This window comes from Hippocampus zosterae, chromosome 18 (assembly GCF_025434085.1).
Source record: "Hippocampus zosterae strain Florida chromosome 18, ASM2543408v3, whole genome shotgun sequence".
NCBI classification, from domain to species: domain Eukaryota; kingdom Metazoa; phylum Chordata; class Actinopteri; order Syngnathiformes; family Syngnathidae; genus Hippocampus; species Hippocampus zosterae.
This window is the reverse complement of record NC_067468.1, coordinates 15,964,451-15,985,113: the sequence shown is the minus strand read 5'-3', so window position 1 is coordinate 15,985,113 and position 20,663 is coordinate 15,964,451. Positions and strand designations below refer to the sequence as shown.

The 20,663-nt window shown below is 49.2% G+C and overlaps 3 protein-coding genes across 4 annotated transcripts; 1 reads left to right on the top strand and 2 right to left on the bottom strand.

Annotated features, from left to right (window-relative positions):
- Positions 1-4,890: 4,890 nt before the first annotated feature.
- LOC127591219 (transcription factor Jun-like) lies at positions 4,891-7,283 on the bottom strand. The gene has a single exon (XM_052051129.1). It carries the CDS (start codon positions 6,741-6,743, stop codon positions 5,712-5,714), a length of 1,032 nt encoding a protein of 343 aa, XP_051907089.1. The 5' UTR covers positions 6,744-7,283; the 3' UTR covers positions 4,891-5,711.
- Positions 7,284-10,378: 3,095 nt separating this feature from the next.
- LOC127591201 (trichohyalin-like) lies at positions 10,379-15,456 on the bottom strand. The gene is made up of 6 exons (XM_052051097.1): positions 15,313-15,456; positions 13,400-13,534; positions 12,876-13,314; positions 12,487-12,729; positions 12,176-12,402; positions 10,379-11,792 (listed from the first exon to the last, which is right to left on the bottom strand). The coding sequence occupies exons 2-6, from the start codon at positions 13,531-13,533 to the stop codon at positions 10,475-10,477; spliced, it is 2,361 nt and encodes a 786-aa protein (XP_051907057.1). The 5' UTR covers position 13,534; positions 15,313-15,456; the 3' UTR covers positions 10,379-10,474.
- A 1,359-nt stretch (positions 15,457-16,815) lies between these two features.
- Positions 16,816-20,445, top strand: LOC127591218 (dnaJ homolog subfamily C member 25-like). 2 transcript variants are annotated; one of them, XM_052051128.1, is made up of 6 exons: positions 16,816-17,233; positions 18,286-18,438; positions 18,526-18,896; positions 18,998-19,097; positions 19,167-19,330; positions 20,413-20,445. In XM_052051128.1, the coding sequence occupies exons 1-5, from the start codon at positions 16,901-16,903 to the stop codon at positions 19,287-19,289; spliced, it is 1,080 nt and encodes a 359-aa protein (XP_051907088.1). In that variant the 5' UTR covers positions 16,816-16,900; the 3' UTR covers positions 19,290-19,330; positions 20,413-20,445. The 2 variants fall into 2 exon arrangements, with proteins under 2 accessions (XP_051907088.1, XP_051907087.1); XM_052051127.1 differs by lacking the exon at positions 20,413-20,445 and having other exon boundaries at positions 19,167-20,003.
- The last annotated feature ends 218 nt before the right edge of the window (positions 20,446-20,663 follow it).

The window sequence follows — 20,663 nt, the reverse complement described above, 5'->3', positions numbered from 1 at the left end:
CGTCCGTTTTTGTCGTCTGCAGGTGAGATTCTCCGAGGCGGCGTCTTGAAATAAAACGTCACTTTATATCTCATTATTTTTTTTTTTCAAAGGATTCGAGGACAGAGGCAATTACGTTTGCCCGAGGGTGAAGTTTGCTCGCATTCTCCAACATGGACGCCCGGCGTTTTTGCAAGCGGCGTGTCTGCTTCGTGCAGGTGCCCGGAGGTCAGAGCTAAAACAAGATTTGGACCACAACTCAGTCTAATCCGGCCTGACGTCCCGGCGGACAAATATGCTTCCCAGACAAAAGAACGAGCTTCTGTTGTTGGTTTGGGGAAGAAAGAACTAAAGTGAATGCCTGCAGGATGTGATTCATATCGGCAGAGGGAGGAAGGCGAAGCTGACTATGTGGAGGAGTTGGGGCAACGGCGATGTTGCAGCCCAGTCAACTCCTCACCTCCTCCTTGCTCTCCAGATGAAGAGATGACATTCGAAAACCAACACGTCTATTGGTCACTGGTGGGGTTTAAAAAATATAAAGTGAAGGGGGGGGGGGGGGGGGGTTCTGCCCAAAACAAACACAGGCGCACTCAGATCAGATCCCAGGTCTTAGCATGATAGCATATTCCACGTGGCGTTCCGTCAGAGGCCTTCAAAGCCTTCTCTGCAGGCCCAAGCGCTGATCTCAAACGCAAGCGATATTTGCAGCTTGAATGAAGTGGAAATCATTTATTTCCAACAGTCATTTGTCTTCATTTCCTTGCTCCCCCCCCCCCCCCCCGCTCCCCAATCCGATTTCATCTTTAATGTGTTGCCATGCGCATATTATTTCCTTCCAACATCTTCAGGACCTCGAGTGTCGGCGCCCACTGCTGAAAGCGCCGTTCTTCTTTGAGCCCGAAACCCCCGTAATGAGTGAATTGATCCGTCCTCTCATCGGTTCGCCGACTTTCGCTTCGAGTTGGTTCGGCTGCAGCCATGATTATTTCAAGTGTTGACAAAAATTGATTGTGAAGTCATACGTTGTCCTGAAGCGGTTTGGACTTCTTGAGGTGATGTATTGGAAAATTACGGAGCCACCAGACATGACATTATGGGGGGGGGGGGGGGGGGTGTTTGTGAACACACTGTAACTATTATGTACGCACGAGGTAGTTGTTTTTCAACGAAAACACTTTGAACTACGATGGGGGCCCCAAACATAAGTTTGTTCACGATTGGGCTTCATAGGACTAGAATGCGGGTCCCTGCTGGACCCTCGCAAAATTACAATCATCCAATCAGAAGAAGAAAAAACACTGAGTCAGAGTCTCACTTTCCTGACATTTGAATCAGGTACACACACACACACACACACACACACACAGTCGGAGTGCTTGGCAGTTTCTGATGACTCAGTACGTGTGTGGGCGGAGCATCTGAGTCACTCTTCAACAACTACCACGCCAGTATTACATTCCTCCATCCCTGAACACCTTCATCACTGCTTCTGACCGTCAAGCCGTTTCAGCTTCAATCATGTTTTTGTTTTTTTGTTTTCACTTTGGGGCGGTGTTGTTTTCAAGCAAAACTGCAGCGCTGTCCACGTCATCTATCGATTATGATTGAGCGGTGAGGAAAATGTCATGTTAGCACCACAGTTAGCATAATGTAAATCAGTTTTTTTCACCCAAATATTGGATGGCATTAAATGGGGCCATGCGGAAATAAAAATACATTTTGGTTGAGGGACTAATTATTTCATCTTGTGAAGATATTCAGCTGTGTTTCATATCATTTTTTTTTCTGCTTTGCCGTAGCAACATCGCACCCAAACACAGCTAAAAACGGTTTATTCAGTGTGTGCGCATAGCACGGGTATGCTTGTGCGATATGTGGAAATTGAGTGTCGCTTAAACTTGGACCTTCGTGATAGCAAGTGTGTTCATTTTTTTGTCAGCACTCGCGTGAGTTTTCAATTCTTATTTGGAGTGGACCCCGTTGCATCTTCAAAGATATTTCCGTCCGTATCATGTCGCACTTGCGTGGAATTTTTGAAAGAGTGCAATTAAGACCCCGCCTCACTTTCCGCTTTGGTCATTTTTGTACCACTCGTGTCACATCTTGTCTCCAATTTCCTTTTGCAGTATTTGGCGGCGAGCTGTCGATGTTATACTCGACTCGGTCCTCATTGCAAGCGCGCCGGAAGTTCCGAGAAACCGATGGAGACGCTCTCATCTTTGACAAAAAGGAGGTGAACGCGACTCCGCTGCCGGTCGCCGGCTGTCAGACAACTCGAGTCTATCCTCGCTGACGTGCGCCATGTCGTATCGTTTCCCCCTAGAGACGAGCGCCCATCAAGATAACCGCTCTCACCTCTGCGTGACATCACAGCTTTGGGCGGTGGCAGTGGTTGCGGGAGGGCGCGGGGGGCTCGGTGACGCCTCAGGTAGGTCTCATGAATATTTAATGTGGCAGAAAGATTGACTGAAGGAAGATGTCGAGTTCCCTCTCGGGAAGAGTGCAGGAGGGCAAAGACCTGAGGTCAGCAGCAAACCAGGACCTGAAATTAATCTCGTTTACATAATGCTCCCGTTGCCTTCCCTCCCAAAGTTGCCATGGGATTCTGTCCTCAGTTCAATAGATTGGCAAGTAAGTGTGTGTGTGCGTGTGTGTGTGTGTGTGTGGCTCTGCGGCCCAAATTTTCTGCAGTTACTTTCATATTGCTGTTCCCCGCTTGGCTGTTTTATTCTGGTCTTGAAATCAATTTCGGAGGGACGTCCAGTTCTTGGAGGTGTCGTCGTCGTAATATTTTCTCCGCTTGATGATGACTGTCTTCACGTTGGTCCACGATCCATATTTAATGAGCTGGAAATTCTTTTCGCCCCCCCCACCCCACCCCGCCCCACACTGATACCTTTGAACAATGATCCATCTCTGCGGAAGCTCTCCGTTTAAAAACGGGCTCGTGCTGTTCGATGTGACAACAAAAATTAGTCGGCGTCGAACTGAAAGCTTTTCAACTGCCGACATATTAACGCGCAACACATGTTCGCTGTCAACGCGTATTAACTTTAAAATGCAATTATTTGTACGGACAAAATCCCCCAAAGTTTGGTGTTTGCTTGTTTGAGCTTACGCACTGGCGTCTATGTGTGTGTGTGTGTGCGTGTGTGTGTGTTGAGGTGTGGGTGGAGGGGGTATTAGTCACCAGAAATGGCACATAGCCTCTCTCTCGCTCTCTCGCTCTCAGTAAGTGGGTCGCTCCATCTGGAGCAGAATATGGAAAAAGTGCAAAACAATCTCAATCGAATTTGTTGGACACAGAAATTCTTGGCTGGGCTCCCATGTTTTGGAGATGGCCGGAGAAACAACTTTTGCTCTCCACGCAAAGTCACCCGCATACACATCCGAGCCCCCGTTTTCAAGTCACTTGAAAAGTCACAAAAGAAATCAAAACAAGGACGAGAAGCGTGAGCGCAAGAAAGCCAAAACAATCTGACCGGAGTGGAGGACGCTGCGAGGTGGCATCTACAGAGGCACCGGAGGACTCGAGAAACTCGGCAGCAGACGTAGAGTCCGTTCCCACCACGGGATGGAGAACTCCAGCCGACGGCAGGTCGAGTTCATTTCGAACCCCGATTTGTTTACTTTTGGAGGGATGCTTGACACTCGGCAGCAGCAGAGGCAGAGGCAGAAGCGCGTCAATCGCCGTTGAAAGGCACTTTCGTTTTTGAGTCACACTGACTCATAGCTAATCATCAGGAAAGGATGTCATTAACACGTCGAAGGAAAACTCCAGCCGACGTTTTCATCTCGAAAATGGAACGGAGAAATGATTTCAAAAGCGGAACCCACTCTTACGCCCGACGCTCGTTTTCAGCGGCCAGCCTTGCGGAAAAATATGGCCGTTCGAATCAAGTTGGCGTTTAAAAAGCAAAATCGGAAAGAAAGTGAAATCGGAAATCGATTCAAACCACAAATTGGCCGGCCCCCGTTTCGAATATCCACGGGTCCAACTTGGTCTCCCGTCATCTGAAAATTCCCTTTTCAGAAGAGTTGTCCTTTCAACCAGTTCCCCTTCGCCAAGCTGCATCAACTGAGCCCCCCCCCCCCCTCTGGCAACACCACCTCCAAGCTGGCGTCTTATATAAATAACTTGTAATCCCTTCCCGGCCTTTTTGTTGTGCATTTGGGCCGCTGCGCGTGACACCGACACGCGACACACGTGCCAACACGCGTTGGCATTTTAAAATGAAGCATTTTTTGCCAGCGCTTCAAAAAATTCCGATGAACAACAGGTGTGATTCCGAAGCTATATATAGTCCACACCTGCTATAGCCACGCCCACAATCGGCCTTCTATCTTTTTTTTTTGGGTCGTGTCGCGGGCCGCTGAAAAATGGATGGCGGGCCACAAAACGGCCCCCGTAGTCCCCCGATTTCGAGTCTTCAACACACATGAGCAGGCTAAAGTGACGTAGCCAACCCCCCGCCCCCCCGAATGAATCAGAGCCGGACAACTTGTAGAGTAAAAGGAGGACAAACAACAAAGCGGGGAGCCATCTCGGACCACTCGGCTCACCTTGTCGACGATGAGCTGGCAGGCGGGCGGGCGGCCCCTCCAGCGAACGCATCATAGCAACCGGCGGAGCTCTTCATGCGCCGTCAGGCTTTCTAATGGCCGCGTGGGCCGCAATTTCTCATGGCGTGCCCCCCCCCATCACCGCCAAACGCAATCAAATGACTGTCATCCATATTCCGTGGCTGATTTGAGTCGTTTAGAAGCATTTTTGGACAAAGTTGCTGAAATTACCAAGATATGTATTTGAAAGATCGTGAATGAAAAAGTGCATATTCGTTTCAAAAGCAAAACCGGAGCGATATTGAAAAGCAGGGAACGACCCCCACCAGAGCGAAAGACAAAAAGTGGCGACGGATCGTCAGACTTTATTTTTTGACACGGAGTGGCAAGAAACGTTTTTCAACTTTGAGCAGCAAAACACGTAAATGATCCCAAAATGTACATTTGAAAATTGGACTTTGAAGCAGAGTCGGCTTTCGTATACACGTAATGTGAAAAAAAAAAATAAAAATAAAACAAAGATATAAAACACGCACACACAAAGCAAACACGGTAACGAAACAGAATAGCCAATCCCGTCAACGTCTTTTTTCAGTCCACGTTTTCAAGCGATAAATTCCGAAGTACGGCAACAGTGTCGTCCAAAAAGCGTTTGAGCGAGTTGCTCCGGAATTCAGGAATGAAGCGAGTCGCTCCGGAATTCAGGAATCAAGTCTTCATACTCACACGTGCGACCTCACGCCGCTCGATTGAATTATTGCAAAACGGTTCCAAAGATTTTTTTTTTTTTTGGGGAGAAAGACGTTACACTTAAAGCGTGACGAGATCATAATTACAAAATAGTCATAATAATAATAATAATAATAATAAATAAATAAGAGTTGGGCTGTTTAAAGTGTTTCAGAGTCGTGTCAAATCCTGCAGAAGAGTCTCTTGAAATCCCGTCAAATGGCAGAGAAGCGTCCCATTGAGCGTTCTTCACGGCGTGCGTACGCTCCGAAGAGAAGAAGCCCTTTTGCGCTCGGCGGCGTTTGATGAGCGTCTCAGGCCCGATGTCATCGGACCACCTCTTTGTTGACACCGGGCCTTAACTGACCCCCCCCCACCCCCACCCCTCCCATTTTCGCCGATGAAATGTTCCAAAGCGTTTGTTTTATCTGCGTCCCTCAGCAGCCGGAGTCCTCGCCGCTGGCGCCGCAGGCCCTCGCTCCCGATTTTCCGGGAGAGCCGACGGCGATCTGGCAGCCGTTGGTGACGTGACTCATGACCTTCTGTTTGAGCTGAGAGACCTGCTCCCGCAGCATGGAAGCGGTGGAGGCCAGGTCCGAGTTCTGACTCTTCAGGATCTTCACCTTCTCCTCCAGCCGGGAGATTCGCTCCAGTTTGCGCTTGCGGCATTTGGAGGCGGCGATGCGGTTGCGCAGCTTCTTGCGCTCGGCTTTGATCCTCTCTTGCGTCTCCAGGTCGATGGGGGAGAGGGAAGGAGGCGACGTCGGGTCTCCGGCGAGGTGGGGGACTTCGGGAACAGTCTGAGGGGCATCCAGACTTCTGGCGTGCGGCTGAGGGGCTCCGCCCACGGCGTTGTGACCGGCGGCGCCGCCGTAGGTCATGGGGGCCGCGGAATACGCCGGCTGTCCCTGGTTGTAGCTGCCGAGGTTGGTGTAGATGGGCGCCTCGCCGGCGGACATCAAGTTCCTCTGGTAGGACGCTTGGAGGGAGACGTTGGAGGAGGACGACGGCGACAGGTGGCCTCCCACCAGCTGGTTCTGCTTGTGAAGGTCGGCGAGCGCTTTGACGAAGCCGTCGGCGAAGCCCTCTTGCTCGTTGGTGGCCTGGTTGCGATAGATGAACGGGTTGGACGGGGGGCCGCCGGCGACCAATCCCTGGTTGGACTGGATGATCAGATGCTCCAGGTCGGGGGAGGCCAGCTTCAGCATGTTCATGTCAGCCGAGGATGCCGACGGCGTCGCCAGGGAGCCGCCGTGGCCCAGTCCGAGGTTGTTGGGGTTCGTACCTCTGGCTCCCGCCACGCCTCCCCCGCCGCCGCCGAAATGATGGCTCGCCACCGCCACCGACACGGCCTTCTTACACATCAGCATCTTGTTCCCGGCGTAACGCTCGTATTCCGGAAACTGTCCGAAGCTGTGGATGGCGGGGGAGTCGTCATGGTAGAAAGGAGTCTCCATCTTGGCTGTCATTGATGAGGAATTTTCTTGGAGCTAATCTTCATAATCAGATTAACCTCAATAACACGAGAGATTGAAATGTTCCTCTGACGTCAGTGGGCGGAGGATGACCAACAAGACCGAGGGCCCACAAAGAGAATGAATGGCCAATCCCAGTCCCGGCAGGGGAACCAGCTGATCCGCAAGTACAAACGAGACAGAGAGCAAAAAGTTACCGGCTTAAAAAAAAGGATACGTGACAATAAATCCAAATATGCGGGAATTTTTCATCCCCCCTACATTTGCGTGGACAGAAGGTCACTGACAAGGGAGGAACTCAAACCGTCCTCTGTGTTGAGGTCAAGTCTCTCGCTCATCTATTTTTTTTTTCTTTTAGAGTCGGAATAGAGATAAGATAAGGTGGTCGCTGCAAAGCAGGGGGACCAAGACAAGAACTCAAGGACAAGACTCAAAACTGAACTCTACTGGGTGAGTACTAGTGACGCAGTGAGGAGCCTTTATGAAATGAGTGAATTTAGGCTTAAGCAGTTATCTCAATTTATGCGTGACCTGACAGCGATCCACCAAATCCACCATGAAAAAAAAAAAAAGCCAGTCAATTCATACATTACTTACAAAAACTCCTGGGGGGGGGGGGGGCCGCCACAGGAGCCCTTGGTCAATTTCTACTGCTGTGAGAGCATGATGTCATATCGTGCGACGGTTGATCGCCGTACTGCTACCGGCCAGTTGACGCCTGGTGCAACAAACACAAATCGTGTCATGAAAATGCAGTCGAAGTCAAGAAAAGCAGCAACACTTCAACCCCACAGTGCAAGTTTTTTTGTGTTTTTTGTATGTTAGCTAGGCGGCTACTATGCTAATGCGGCGCGGTCTGAAATACGCAAACAAGCCCAAACCACTGGCGGAGCGGTGCAACGGCCGCAATGCACCAGGGTTCAGACGCTATTAGGGACCTATGAAGGGTGTGGGGGGGGGGGAATTCTCACAGCCCCCCCGATTTTGGTCAACAGAATAGCTTGGGGCATTTCAGTCACATTGAGTGGCCCCATATGGGAGGACTGAATGATCATTTATCCGATCACCTGTCAAAAACAAAGGATGACGTTAATGTTAAAATGACTGAGATCGACTTTTTTAAATTTATTTTTTCCTTTGCAGTCAACTAACCGTGGACGTTATTTTGGGTTCGCGCGAGGAAGCCCGGAGAAAAGCGACTCTTCAAGCACCAGGCTAACCTGCCAACGTGCTCACAGAGACCAGAGGCAACTTTCGGACACTGAGCATCATGATTGTGAGGCGCACACACACACGACTTCACTCCACTTGATCACTGTATGCTAAAGTCACCCCCCCCCTCCCCCGCAAAAACAAAAAATGATAAGATCTTGCCCCGGCAACGACTGTTAGTCATGTCATGGCTTCAATTATCTGATGACAGCAGTAAGACTCACCAGCTCCGATCCCAAAAGAGTGATTGCAATTCTGATTGCTTTGCCTGTCCAACTTAAAGACCAGCGCACTGTTTTACAGTTTTACTGTTTTACTGTTTTAATGATGAACGACAAAAGCCTTATAAAAGTCAAAAATGGTTTTAATATCAAAACTTTAATGACACTGCAGAAAGTATTGCATCATTGAGTAGGAGGATCGCCCTAATCTTAATCTGACAATATTAGGTTACTTTTGGTTGCGACCCCGGCCTGACCTATGCATGGGCTCATGAATCGTCTTTCTGCTTCCAGATCACTGCACAGAAGGTCACGGACCCCCCCCGCCCCCCACCCCCCCAAAAAACGGCACGCAAGTCGTGTCCCATCCGCATCGGAGCCTAAGTCCGGAGAAATAAACACATGCCAGAGCTGCTCAAGTTTTCCCTCCTGCCATCAACTTAAAGAATCAGCGCCCCCCCCCCCCATCCGAGCATGCCTGATCCTCGCCCAGATCAACCAACGACGTCTACTCTGAAACTCACGCATGCAAAACAGCAAGTCGGCTTATGGATATGGAGGATAAAAATCGTGGATACTCACACAGAAGAAGGCAGAGCGATGTCGAAGCATCTGCGAGCAGACAGAGTGAGTCAGTCGGCGCGCGCGCGCGCATCCACGCGCGCGCGCGCGCGGACGCAAACACACCAACCAACTCCTCGCTCTCCGACCATCAAGTGACTCACGCGCTGACGTTTTTTGTTCTGCTTTTTCTCCCTGCCACGTTTGTATTGCTAGTCATTAATCTTAATGGCAATTGGACAAATCAACGTTTAATTTTGGAGAAAAAAAAAACACTTCAATCAACACAGCTAATTTTCACGCGCGCACTAATTAAACTCGAGACGTGAATCGAATATATGAAATAATTCCCGGAAATGGTGTTCGGAATATTAGGATATAAATAATCAGTGGCATATATTGAACATAACAAATTCATCCACTCATAAAAATGTACCATTTAGTCGCAATATTAAATTGAACAAAGTCGCAACTTTAATGTTTGTGTTGTACACGAACGCAATCTAATGGGATCCAAAATAATAGCAGAATAATACGGATAATATTATTCATTGAGTGCTTCTGTATCGAAATATTCAAATTTATAAGTGATTAAAAAGTGCTTTCACTTTGCGACCTTTCGGAATACATTAATCAATAGGTTTATTGCCAGAAAAACGACATTGTTATTGAATTACATTTCAGTCATTCTCAGTCAAAACTGAGCATTGCCATCTTTATAACTTTATAAGTAACCCCCCCCCCCGCCCCCGGATTTTATTATTCCAAGTATCAGCTTGTTTTGGGAACTAATCAATGTGCCAACCTGCGTCAGAGTCGTTCTGGCGTCCTCTTGTGGCGATTATGTTCATTGCAGTCAAATAATCTGTGATATGGGGGCGTTGATCTATTTTGCATAAATCATTAATTCATATTAAATGTCATTCAACTCTATCCTATATTGTTGACATTGTGAAGACAAAGAGGGGTCGCGGGGGTGGAGAATGTGGGGGGGTCAATCGGCAGCACGTGTGAGTTGCTGCACCGTATGCATGCTCCCATCTGGTGGGCAGAAAGTGTCCCTGCAACATGCGTCTTCTCTTTTGTGTCGGTCACAAACTATTCTGGGAATTTGAAGAATGTCGCGAGAAGAGAAACGGTTGAGGGGCCAAGCAATCAGCGAGCAAGATGCTAAAAGTGGGCGTGGCGAGGCAGAGAGCAGGTTGAGGACCGTTACGCGTAATCCAGCGAGAGGACACAGTTTGAGCGTTTTATTTACAAATCCAACCAGACGTAGCTCATTGAATATTTAGTCATCCCTGTACACATGTACAAATCTGTCGCGAGCGCATTCAGACGTTATTTTGCAAATGTACAACTCTGACGACGCGCGTCGTCGTTTCATCTTCTCTTCTTCCCCACAAAATGCCTCTGCTATGAGACGTTTTGTGCGATATAAAAACGGCGCTCCTCAAGAAACTGCAGCCTGACGACGAGGTGGCAGGCGTGACGGCTGGAATCAAACTCACGAGGCTAACGTGATGCAAAGGAAGCGAGATTCCTTCTGTCCCTCGAGGTTCCACCCGTCATTGCTTTCTCGACCGACTTAAGCGCCTTTCACAAGCTTTCACAAACTTTCACAAACTTTTCAAAACCGACAAACCAAAAAAAAAAAAGCCCTGATCGACACGTACAGTATGAAAGCATTCGGGATGATGATTATTTTTTTTTTCTCTTCCATTTTCATGCTGCTCATTTTGCGTCTTCACGCCTGTTGGTCATCTTCCAGCTGAGAGTCCATTTTGTCTCCAGCAGGCGGTGGTCTCGGTCCACGAGTCCTTTGACTCGCCGGTGCACTGCGGAGAACGACGCCTCTTCATCCTCGCGCGGCTTTCCCCGGTAGCGCATCCTCCAGGATTCCCGCCATGCCTTCAGCTCCTCGTGACCTCCACGGGCGCGCTCGGCTTCGTCCTCTCCGTCGCTTCTCCTGTGAGCCACCGCCACCATCCAGGAGCGCGTCCACGAGGACAAGGCGGCGTTGGCTTTGTGGAAGCGCAGGTGAAGCGGCGCCTTGGCTTTGCGTCCGATGGACTTCCCGGATTTGTTTTGCTGCTCTCGGTTGGCGTCGTCTTCCTTGTTGAGTGCCGTGACCTCCTCGGCTCTTTGGTCTTGGCCGAGAGATCTCTCCTCGATATGTCTTGTGAGATCTTTCTCCCCCAGACCCTCCTCGTCCTCGACCCCGCCCCAGCGGTTCTCCTCTTCCTCCTCGATCTGATCTTCTCCCCCTTGCTCTCGTCCTTCCTCCTCCTCCTGAAGGTAAGCCGCCTGGTCTCCATCTTCCAGGTCGGTCCACCTTCGCCCGTCCCGCCTTTTAGCGGCTGCTCGGTCTTTCCCTTCATCCGTTTCCTCCTGGTCCTTCTCCCTTTTGTTTGTCATCATCCTGAAGATCTCTTTGAGCTGCAGTGAGACGTTCTCGTACTCTCGCGCTTCGCGGACGGCGTTTCCTCGCTCCTCCTTTTCGTCGTCGGTCACGCCGCTGTCTCCATCTTCATCCTCCTCCCGATTGCGAAGGTCCATGTGATTATTGAGCAGTTTCATCTCGCGCGTTTCGACATCTTCTTCGAGCTCTTGGTCGTCCTCATCCGATTCCTGCTTTTCTTCATCTTCATCTTCTGGATCGTCCTCCTCGGGCTCAATTTCAACAAGTTCCCCGTTGGGAGTTTCCATCTTTGGCTCGACGTGCTCTCGGTTGTCTTCAAGCTGGGCGTCCTCCGCTTCCTCTTCCTCATCCACGCCTTCATCTTCCTCTTTATCGTCTTCGCTGCCTTCATCATCACGCACCCCTTCATCCTCCTCTTCCTCGGTGTCCGTAAGTAATTCAGAAACCTCGGCGGCATTGTCCTCTTCTGCTGGGTTCCCTCTTTCCCGAGTCCTCCAAGAATCCCGCCACTCAGCGGGATCCACACTGGCACGGTGAAGTTCTGAGGTGAGGAACCAGTTGAGAATCTTCCGCCTCCTGGTCATCAAGTCGGCGTGCCTTTGATGGGATTGGAGTGAAGACATGCGCCACCTGGTGGACACAATATCCCGCAACTCAGCACCGCAGGCTTTCATACGTTCAAAAAGAGCAAGCGACGTCGGCCCGTCGGTCGGTCCTTTTGGAATCAAGATGAGATGTGGACTACAGCGGCCAGCGAGGACCAGCGGATGGGGTAAGCTAACGTTACGATCAAAGTTTATTTTTGTCATCCTGAAATTTACAATGCTGCCCAGAGGCCAAACCGTCGACATCGACCAGAAGGAATTTGGTGGGCGCGTAGAATTCAAGCAGAAATAGATCTGGCACCGTTCGCCCCCTGCTGGCTTAAACGGAAACGCCGAGCGACTTGATTTCACGACCGAAATGTGCCGACGTCGGCTTAGCATACGACGACGATGACGACGACGAGCCACCTCAGCTGCAGCCCGAAAGGCCAACAGGAGCTCCAAATCTTTTCATGATCTTCTTCTTCTCCTTCCTCCCGGGCAGCGGCGGCGATCGTCCAGGACGCGTTCCACCCGGGCAGCAGCACCTGATTTATCTCCGCCCTTTCCAAGGTGAGCTCCAACCACGAGCGGTCTCGGGCTCCAACGCTCGCTTTTGAAAGCCTCCACGATTCCCCCCACCCCGGAGGCGCCTCCTATGTGAGACACAAGTCGCACGGCGTGCGTGGAAATCATTTGGCAATTCCGCGTCATCAAGGGAAAGTCGCTGCGGCCCAAACCTGCTCCGGCAGTTTCCGCGCGTCGTCGACCTTGTCGGGGAAAGGTCGTTGGAAAGCGGGCCACCCGCCATCCCACTTTTGCTTCTCTTGTCTGAAGGCAAAGTTCATAATTTTCCAGGTGCCGGCCCAGACGGGGAGTTGATAGATTTGGATTTCGGGCTTGGGGACGGCATCTCTGTCCAACAAAATATCCCGTTGGAATTGTTTGCGGCCCGAACGCGCCGACGGGGTCGCGACCTTGACCTGTAACACAGCGACGGAAGCTGAAGCTTGCTTTTGTGATGGAATAGCCGTTACACAACTCTTATGTCATCAAATTGTATTCCAAAGTTTTTTTTTTAGATGTCATCTTCACAGACGAAAACCCCAAAAGAGTTTCCTCCGTTTACCTGCTTCCAGGATGGTCTCCAGTCGAGAGCGGACGTGCACTCGGGGCGCGATGCCCATTGGGCGGGTTTGTACTTGTCGTCTCTGATGACCACATCAATCCTCGTAAATCCTCGAATTTTGTTTTTTGCCTCGTCGGCTTTCAGAAAAAGATACTTTGGTGCTTTCAGACTCATCCAGGAGTCTTTCCAGTGCAAGCGGAAGACGTCCACTTGGACTTTCCGCTTCAGTAGGAGAGGTTGGGGCGGCGCTCTCGCCGGAGGACGGGCCGGCGCTTTATTTTTGGGTGGGGGAGGTGGGGGAGGTACGATTTTGAATTTGATTTTGGGCTTGTTTTTTTCCCCTTCCTCCGACGCGACCCCGTGGAAGTCGGACGTTTGGCCCTTGCTCGTGTCCCCGTTGGCCGCCAGAGCCCAGTGATAGTTCCACTTGGAGTAAAGCCTGCGGGTAAAGAAAAATTTTTTTTTTTTTTTGCTGTGTGCGTCAAGCGCGTTTGTAATTCCGCTCGTTTCGTGACGCGGCTCACAATTTGAGGGAACTTTTCTCCCTGAGCCGGCCTTCTTGCTCGCACTGCTCGGCGATGGTCTGCGCTCTCTTCTCCCATTGGTCTCGGAGGCGCCCGTTGCCGAACGACCTCTGCTCGCCTTTCTTCGACAACATCCTGCGTCCAAAAAAGAAATTCTTGTCAACGCTCCGTCTGATCGAACGCTCATCGATCCAGAAGCAATCATTTGCGCTGTCGTTACAAATCGCTTCAAGACGGGATTGATCTACCGGAGATATTTTCCCTTGAAAGGAAATGATATGTTTTAGTTGCGCACATGCAGCCGAAAATCGAGTAAACACCCCCCCGCGCCCCCGTCCCCTCACTGCAGAGACAGTTTATTACCACATGGTTGAATATTAAGTGTCAGGGTCAAGTATTTGATTGCACATTGATGTATGACTTGGCGAACTATGACATGAGATCTCATCTCTCTCACCCGCACACACCCGCGCACACCCGCACACCCACGGTTGTCACAAGCAACTGATATCAACAAACAGCAAGAAAGCACCACTTGAGATGCTTTCCTAGCTTAGCGTTGGAATGACGTAAAGATTTGATATTAGATATTTTATATCGCGCTTTGCTTGGCACAGACAAACACGAAAGAGAAATGCACACCGGTGACCTCATTTTGTTTTCCATCTAGATGTTTATCTTATTGGGCGGCCCGGTAGCCAAGTGGTTAGCACGTCGGCTTCACAGTGCAGAGGTACCGGGTTCGATTCCAGCTCCGGCCTCCCTGTGTGGAGTTTGCATGTTCTCCCCGGGCCTGCGTGGGTTTTCTCCGGGTGCTCCGGTTTCCTCCCACATTCCAAAAACATGCGTGGCAGGCTGATTGAACACTCTAAATTGTCCCTAGGTGTGAGTGTGAGTGCGAATGGTTGTTTGTTTCTGTGTGCCCTGCGATTGGCTGGCAACCGATTCAGGGTGTCCCCCGCCTACTGCCCGGAGACGGCTGGGATGGGCTCCAGCACCCCCCGCGACCCTAGTGAGGATCAAGCGGTACGGAAGATGAATGAATGAATGAATGTTTATCTTATTAGCAATTTTGCTCGTGTTGATAGAGGAATGGGCGGTACATGCACTTGATGAAGTAAGAAAAAAAAAATGTCATTCGTGTCTCTGAACTCGACTAAATTATCACACGTCAGGGAAAAAAAACGGCAAATAAGTATTTGGAAGACCGCGATTGAGAATTGGAGACATGTTAGTGAGGGTGTAAATGAAAGAGCGCAGCCTTTGATCCTTGGCTGGCAGCAGGATGAGCCTCAGGGCTCAACGGTGTCTCCGGCGAGACGAGAAGCTGACCCAATGCAATAACCATTATCTAAAATTAGGGAATGATCATCCCGCTGTTCTGAGGTCACCCCACTGAAAACGCTCGAAAATGCAGCTACGGCCACCTCGGTATGTTAGGACCATGCGGTCACGCCTTATAAATAGGTTCCCATGTTTTGATCTTGCTTACAATAGCTAATCATTTATTCCAGATGAGAATTTGACATTTTTGGTGCAGATTTTCGGAAGCGTCAGGGAAGTTGTTGGCTTGGCTTTGGGCAGCCCACGACAAACGATGCGGCTCGGTATACGCTTGCAGTTAGCTCCGAATCGTGTGTGTGGTATCACGATATCGCCTCTGTGTGCTGCTTGGTTATTTATTCATTTTTTTTGTAAATGATCATAGCAGGCCAAAAACAAACTGCTGGAAGGAAAACGAGTCATACACCAGCAAATGATACAAGCTTATTTTGTCCGACATCCACGTTTTATTTATTTTGATAGGAAAACGTTGATGTCTTATTTGCACTAGCGTCGCATACCGTATAAAATAACCCGCACTAACTGCAAACTTGGGAGGGGGCAACAACGACAGCAGACTTCTGACTTACCTGATGTCTTTTGTCCAGACCGAGGGTTTCCCTTTTGGGGTTTGTCTACAAACCTCGCGTTAGCCAACGCAACTCTCCGTAAAGGTCCAAGGTGTGGGTCTGTCGCTATAGTCGTTCAGGGCCTGTAGGCCACATGCTGGTCTTCAGTCAGTCAGTCTCGGTCTCTTTTGCTGTCAGCTGAAAGGAGCCCAGACGAAGTCTGCGCGGGGTTTTAACTGCGTGCAAAGCAAGTCTCCCTCCTTGCTATTTTTACTTTGTATGCGAGTCGATTCTGAGCCGCGGCTCTAAATTTAGTGGCGCCGCGCAATGCGAAACGTGGGAAGCCCTGCTTAGTGTTGGGATGCGGACAAGAGATATCAAATCAGTGAAACACGAAAAAAAAAAAGCCCAAAAGTGCATACCCGCCCCCGCGCACCCACACGCAAAAATCATTTGACACACTCATTAAAAATGGACGTGCCGAATAGTTGACTGCGATGCTTTTGCACATTTTCCGTTTGTAGAGCAGACTTTAATAAGTTAGATTGACAGGCAAAATAGTTCCGCTCATATTGTTGAACTTGTGTTGGATTTTGTGCTAACTGAGGATTCTTCCAAGGATGCTGTGGCATAAAAACTCAAAGCGGTTTCAACAAGTTCAACAAGGCCAAGGCCAATTTTCAGGAGGCATTTCGAATGGTGAGCATGAGACCAGTTGAACAAAGTGCTGATCTTTGATGGTATGTGAGAAATAAGAACGAGCCGGTGTATATCTCACCAACCAATTCACCGTACCCAGGCAACAATTGCGTGCTAAAAAAATACTTTATTCATCATCGGCAAGACAAAGTCCTCCCAGCAACATTCCAGTAGGTCGACCATTTAACCCGGAAAAGTTCTCATGATTGACTTTTTTTTTTAGAGATTGGGTTTTGAGCTGAACTTTAGTAGTTAGGACTTTATTGTGGTGTCTCACACACCACCATTTGCACATGTCTCACATGTGCAAATCATTTTATCAATGGATTTATTAGACTTGTAGCAAAAAAAACGACAATAACTTAAAACAGTCTGATGAGAAAACTAGCGCCTTTACCCATGCAAGACTCTGAAAACATTGCCGCCTACAGGCGAGAAACCGATTTTGCAATATTTGAATAGACGGAGAACGACAGCGGAGCAAACTTGGATGGATGGATGGATGGATGGATGGATGGATGGATGGATCGACCGAGGGAAAGCAAAAAGAAATATGCTGACGTGAACCTAAACAATACAGGCGAGTTGTGTGAAGGCTGAGGACTTCACAAATGTTACTCGACGCCATTAACTTTATAGTTTATTGTCCACAGTTGTTTTCTTTTTGCGACTTCGCAGTTCTTTGCAACGCTGTCCTATGATTGTGTGGCAGTACAGCATAAAGACAACTACAGTACAGTACGTCTTGGTACCGTTCGGTAAATGGTTCTTACGCATCTGCTATATATTTTGTGCTATCTTACTTTCCGTTGTTTCCTCTTAAAGATGGCCGATCCGTTGCGCATGCGCACCACAAAAAAACGCGCTGGACCCAGGGATCGTGCCTTGACAGGCACCGGTAGTCGTGGAGATGGCTGCGCTCGCGGAAGTCTGCCGTGGAGGTGGAGGTGGGTCCGCGGTGCGGTCCTGGTGGTGGCTCTCCTCCCTACTGGTGCTCACGTCGTCGCTACCGGTGGCCAGGGCGCTGGTGGAGGGTCTTTACTGCGGCACCGAGGTCTGCTATGACGTGCTCGGGGTCACTCGGGAGGCCTCCAAAGCGGAGATCGCTCGGGCTTACCGGCAGTTGGCTCGCCGCTACCACCCTGACCGGTTCAGACCTGGAGATCCGGGGTCGGAGGGAGAGAGTGCGGAGTCAGCCCAGCAAAAGTTCCTGCTCGTTGCCACGGCGTACGAGACTCTAAAGGTTGGGCTCAGTTCCGCCGTTACTTGGCCAACACATGTTCAGTCGCGTCGTTTCAGCGGTCGAAATAATACAGGCTCCCCGAATGCCGGCTCACAAATGTGCAAAGTAGCAACGCTCTGTTTTGGCTGGCAGTCGTTGGCGTTTATTTGTACTCGATCTTGTTGCTGTACAAGTTGGCTGCTTATCGTCGCAAAGTGAGCGTAAGAAAGCCGCGCGATGAACCTTTGAGATATTTAGCGTTAGGTTGTCGTCACGTTTCCAATAGTTCCCTAGCGACTGTAAGCAGCTGTGATTTGTTTTGAATACATTCAAAGCAGGAAGATGATCGCGTATAATTTGCAACGAAAGACAAAGATGAGTGGCGTCAAAAATGTAATCTCGAAGTCAACAGGAAGTTGTCCCGAGATGTGTGTTCCTTCGGCAAACACAACCTTCAGGATCAGCAAGATCGACCTGGGTTCAGTTCAGTGCCTGCCCAGTGGAAAAGTGCCACATGGGCAGACCAGTCCAGCTGGAACCTGAACGTGACACTACTGCACGCACGCTATTTAAAATACATTTCCCTTCAAAGTAAAATGCTAGTCTGCTAATACAGCACGCCGTTTTATGTTAGTAGGCAAAAATAAAACGACGGGAATTGGATGGCCTTCTTCCCTTTGTTTTTATTTGTATTTTGATGTCGCCTTAAATTCTTCTAAATTGGCCAACAAAGGTTTTGTTGTAACAAAAAGTGACTTTGAAGCGTCGTAAATATGCGTCCGCGCTACATTAGAGACACTACGGACGAAGCAGTTGCCATTTTACCGACGCGGGACTATTTTCTGTTCTATTATCAAAGTAATTATAACAATTATGAACAAATACCAGTTTTAATTTTTTTTGTGCTGCTCTACTTTATCGGCAAACCTACTTCCCGTTCACAGTCTTCTGACTAATGAGAAAATAGACGATTGTCACGTGGTTTGCTGTGGCGTTTGGTGATCTCGCGCGCATGAAAGTTCATTTCAGTTCTTGCCGTTTACAGTAACCGACTCTGCCCAAATTGTGTGCAGGATGAGGACACACGAAGGGACTACGACTACATGCTGGACCACCCCGAGGAGTACTACCAGCACTACTACACCTACTACCGCCGACAGCTCACTCCCAAAGTGGACGTCAGGATCGTGATCCTCGTGACCATATGTGCCATTTCCATTTTCCAGGTAAACGATGGAATTACATAAACCGGCCCTCCGGTGAGACCCGCAAGCTGACAAAACTCTCCGTCCTTCTCGGCCGTCCGTCTCCAGTATTACAGTTGGCACAGTAGCTACAACGAGGCCATTAACTGCCTGGCGAATGTCCCCAAGTATCGGATCCAGGCCACGCTGATCGCCAAGGAGCAGGGCCTCCTGAACCGCACCAAGGAGAAGGGCAAGAACCGGCGCTCCAAAGAGGAGATCCGGGAGCAGGAGGAGGAGGTGATCCGTGACATCATCAAAACCAAGATCGACATCAAAGGTGGCTACCAGAAACCCAACCTGTCCGACATCCTGCTGTGTCAGATTGTGTTGTTCCCCTGCTACCTCGTCAACTACGTCGCCTGGTACGTCTCCTGGGTGTACCACTTCACCATCTGCAGGGAGGAGTACGGCGACCGGGAGAAGCTTTACATCATCAGGTCAGCTCTCCGCGGAAGGGCGATACCGATGTTCTGTAGATGAGCCAGACCCGTCACCTTCTCTTTTTATACCCGTGTGTCTCCTTTCTTGAAAAACTCAGGAGGCACATGAAGATCTCCCAGTCTCAATTTGACAGCCTGGATGAGATCACCAAGCAATCCTTCCTGGAAAAACAACTCTGGATCAAAGAAAATTACGAGGTTTGTTGTGTTACTCAAATTGAATCGTGAAACCGTCGAGTGTCAACATTCCTCTTGTGCCTCCTCCAGCTGTACAGAGCGGAACAGGAAGAGGAGATGAAGGTGAAAATGGCCACCGATCCAAAGATGAAGCGGTACAGACGGTGGAGGAAGAACGAAGGACCGGGACGGCTGACCTTCGTCGACGATTGATAGCCGCAAGTCGCGACGTGCACACGTGCCTCAGTGCCAACGTACGTGGAACATGCAAAGGACATGTGCGGACTTACGTTCAGACAAACTGTTTATATTGTGAGAAATATTTTCATAGGGATGAGGCAAGAGCCGCACAATTAAGTGGAAGAAACTGCACGCCGCAGGAGAAATGTTTACATTTTCTTTCACTACGAGTAATTTAACTTCAGTGTCACATGTGCCACACCACCTTTTTCTTTTTTTTTTGTGGTCATCTAGCTCAAAAGCAGACATTAGCTAAAATAGATGTCGCAAAGGAAGCTGAAGTCTGACGCAGACCGCACCCTTTCCACCACCTGAACTGTTGATTTGTTTTAAAAATGTAGCAAGTTTGTCTTTGCACGAGCTTTGTGTCAATTTATTCTTCACAAGACCAACACCAAAACAAAAACAACTGGTGGTTAACAGCAAAGGCCTTTTCAGATATCATTTACACAATGAGCCAAAGTCATCTCGGCAAATTTCTCTCCAGAGTGAGCGGTGGTTTTTATCACGCCGTCCATTTGGGAGTGCAGATTAATACCTTGACAGCACTGTAATGTAATCAGCATTTCAAGGAATCCTCAGTATTTGTTTCCGATATCACAAGCTTCATTCAGATTTTTTTTTTTTTAAATGACAATTTGTATGATGTATTTTACATTTTTTAAATAAAGTTTTGATGTGACTTCACGTCATTTTAAATTGGCAACACAAATGGCCCACACATCAGAGGTTCGTCGTTTGAATTTTTGTGTGTTATCTCTAGATACTCTGGCTCCCTTCCACATCCCACAACATGAATGTCGACCTTATTGAAGACTTAATTTGTCCATATGTGTGATTGGCTGTACGCATCACGTGGACCCACACATGAATAGATTGAAATTGTAATTTGGCGGCCTCCCAGAATGTTCCATTTTGCACTTCTTCGAGACGTTCTTTCCGTATCACGTGACCCAGGAAGTTGCCGCTCTTCAATCGCCCACGGAAGCTACGGTTGCCACCCGCTACGTAGATTACGGACGCGTCCTTTAATATTCATAATTGCTTAGTGTTGAAGTACAAATCTTTTGTTTCATCTACAGCACTTTTTTAATAGGCGATTGAGCTGTGGCGGCGACGTCACGTGATCACCGGAGTGCCCCCATGACGGAAGCCGAAGCCAAGTGGACGGAACACGAACCACCGGGAGAACAAACTCGCCAGTCATGTCCAAGGTAAAACTTTTTCATGGTGCTAACAGCCATTTAATGGTTATGAGTAAGAAAAATATGAACAATAATCTCCTAACCCGGTAAAACAAATGATCGCTGTAAGTCCGTTACTAGCTTGAGGGCTGCCAGCCTTTAC

Bases quoted from the DNA above. Each gene is read 5' to 3' on its own strand.
- LOC127591201 (XM_052051097.1), bottom strand. From the start codon at position 13,533: ATGTTGTCGAAGAAAGGCGAGCAGAGGTCGTTCGGCAACGGGCGCCTC. The intron at 12,730-12,875 runs GTAAACGGAGGA...GCTGTGTTACAG, and splicing joins GGAGACCATCCTGGAAGCAG to GTCAAGGTCGCGACCCCGTC. The intron at 11,793-12,175 runs GTGGCTCGTCGT...TGTGTCCACCAG, and splicing joins CCTTTCGGGCTGCAGCTGAG to GTGGCGCATGTCTTCACTCC.
- LOC127591218 (XM_052051128.1), top strand. From the start codon at position 16,901: ATGGCTGCGCTCGCGGAAGTCTGCCGTGGAGGTGGAGGTGGGTCCGCG. The intron at 18,439-18,525 runs GTAAACGATGGA...GTCCGTCTCCAG, and splicing joins GTGCCATTTCCATTTTCCAG to TATTACAGTTGGCACAGTAG. The intron at 18,897-18,997 runs GTCAGCTCTCCG...TGAAAAACTCAG, and splicing joins GAGAAGCTTTACATCATCAG to GAGGCACATGAAGATCTCCC.
- LOC127591219 (XM_052051129.1), bottom strand. From the start codon at position 6,743: ATGACAGCCAAGATGGAGACTCCTTTCTACCATGACGACTCCCCCGCC.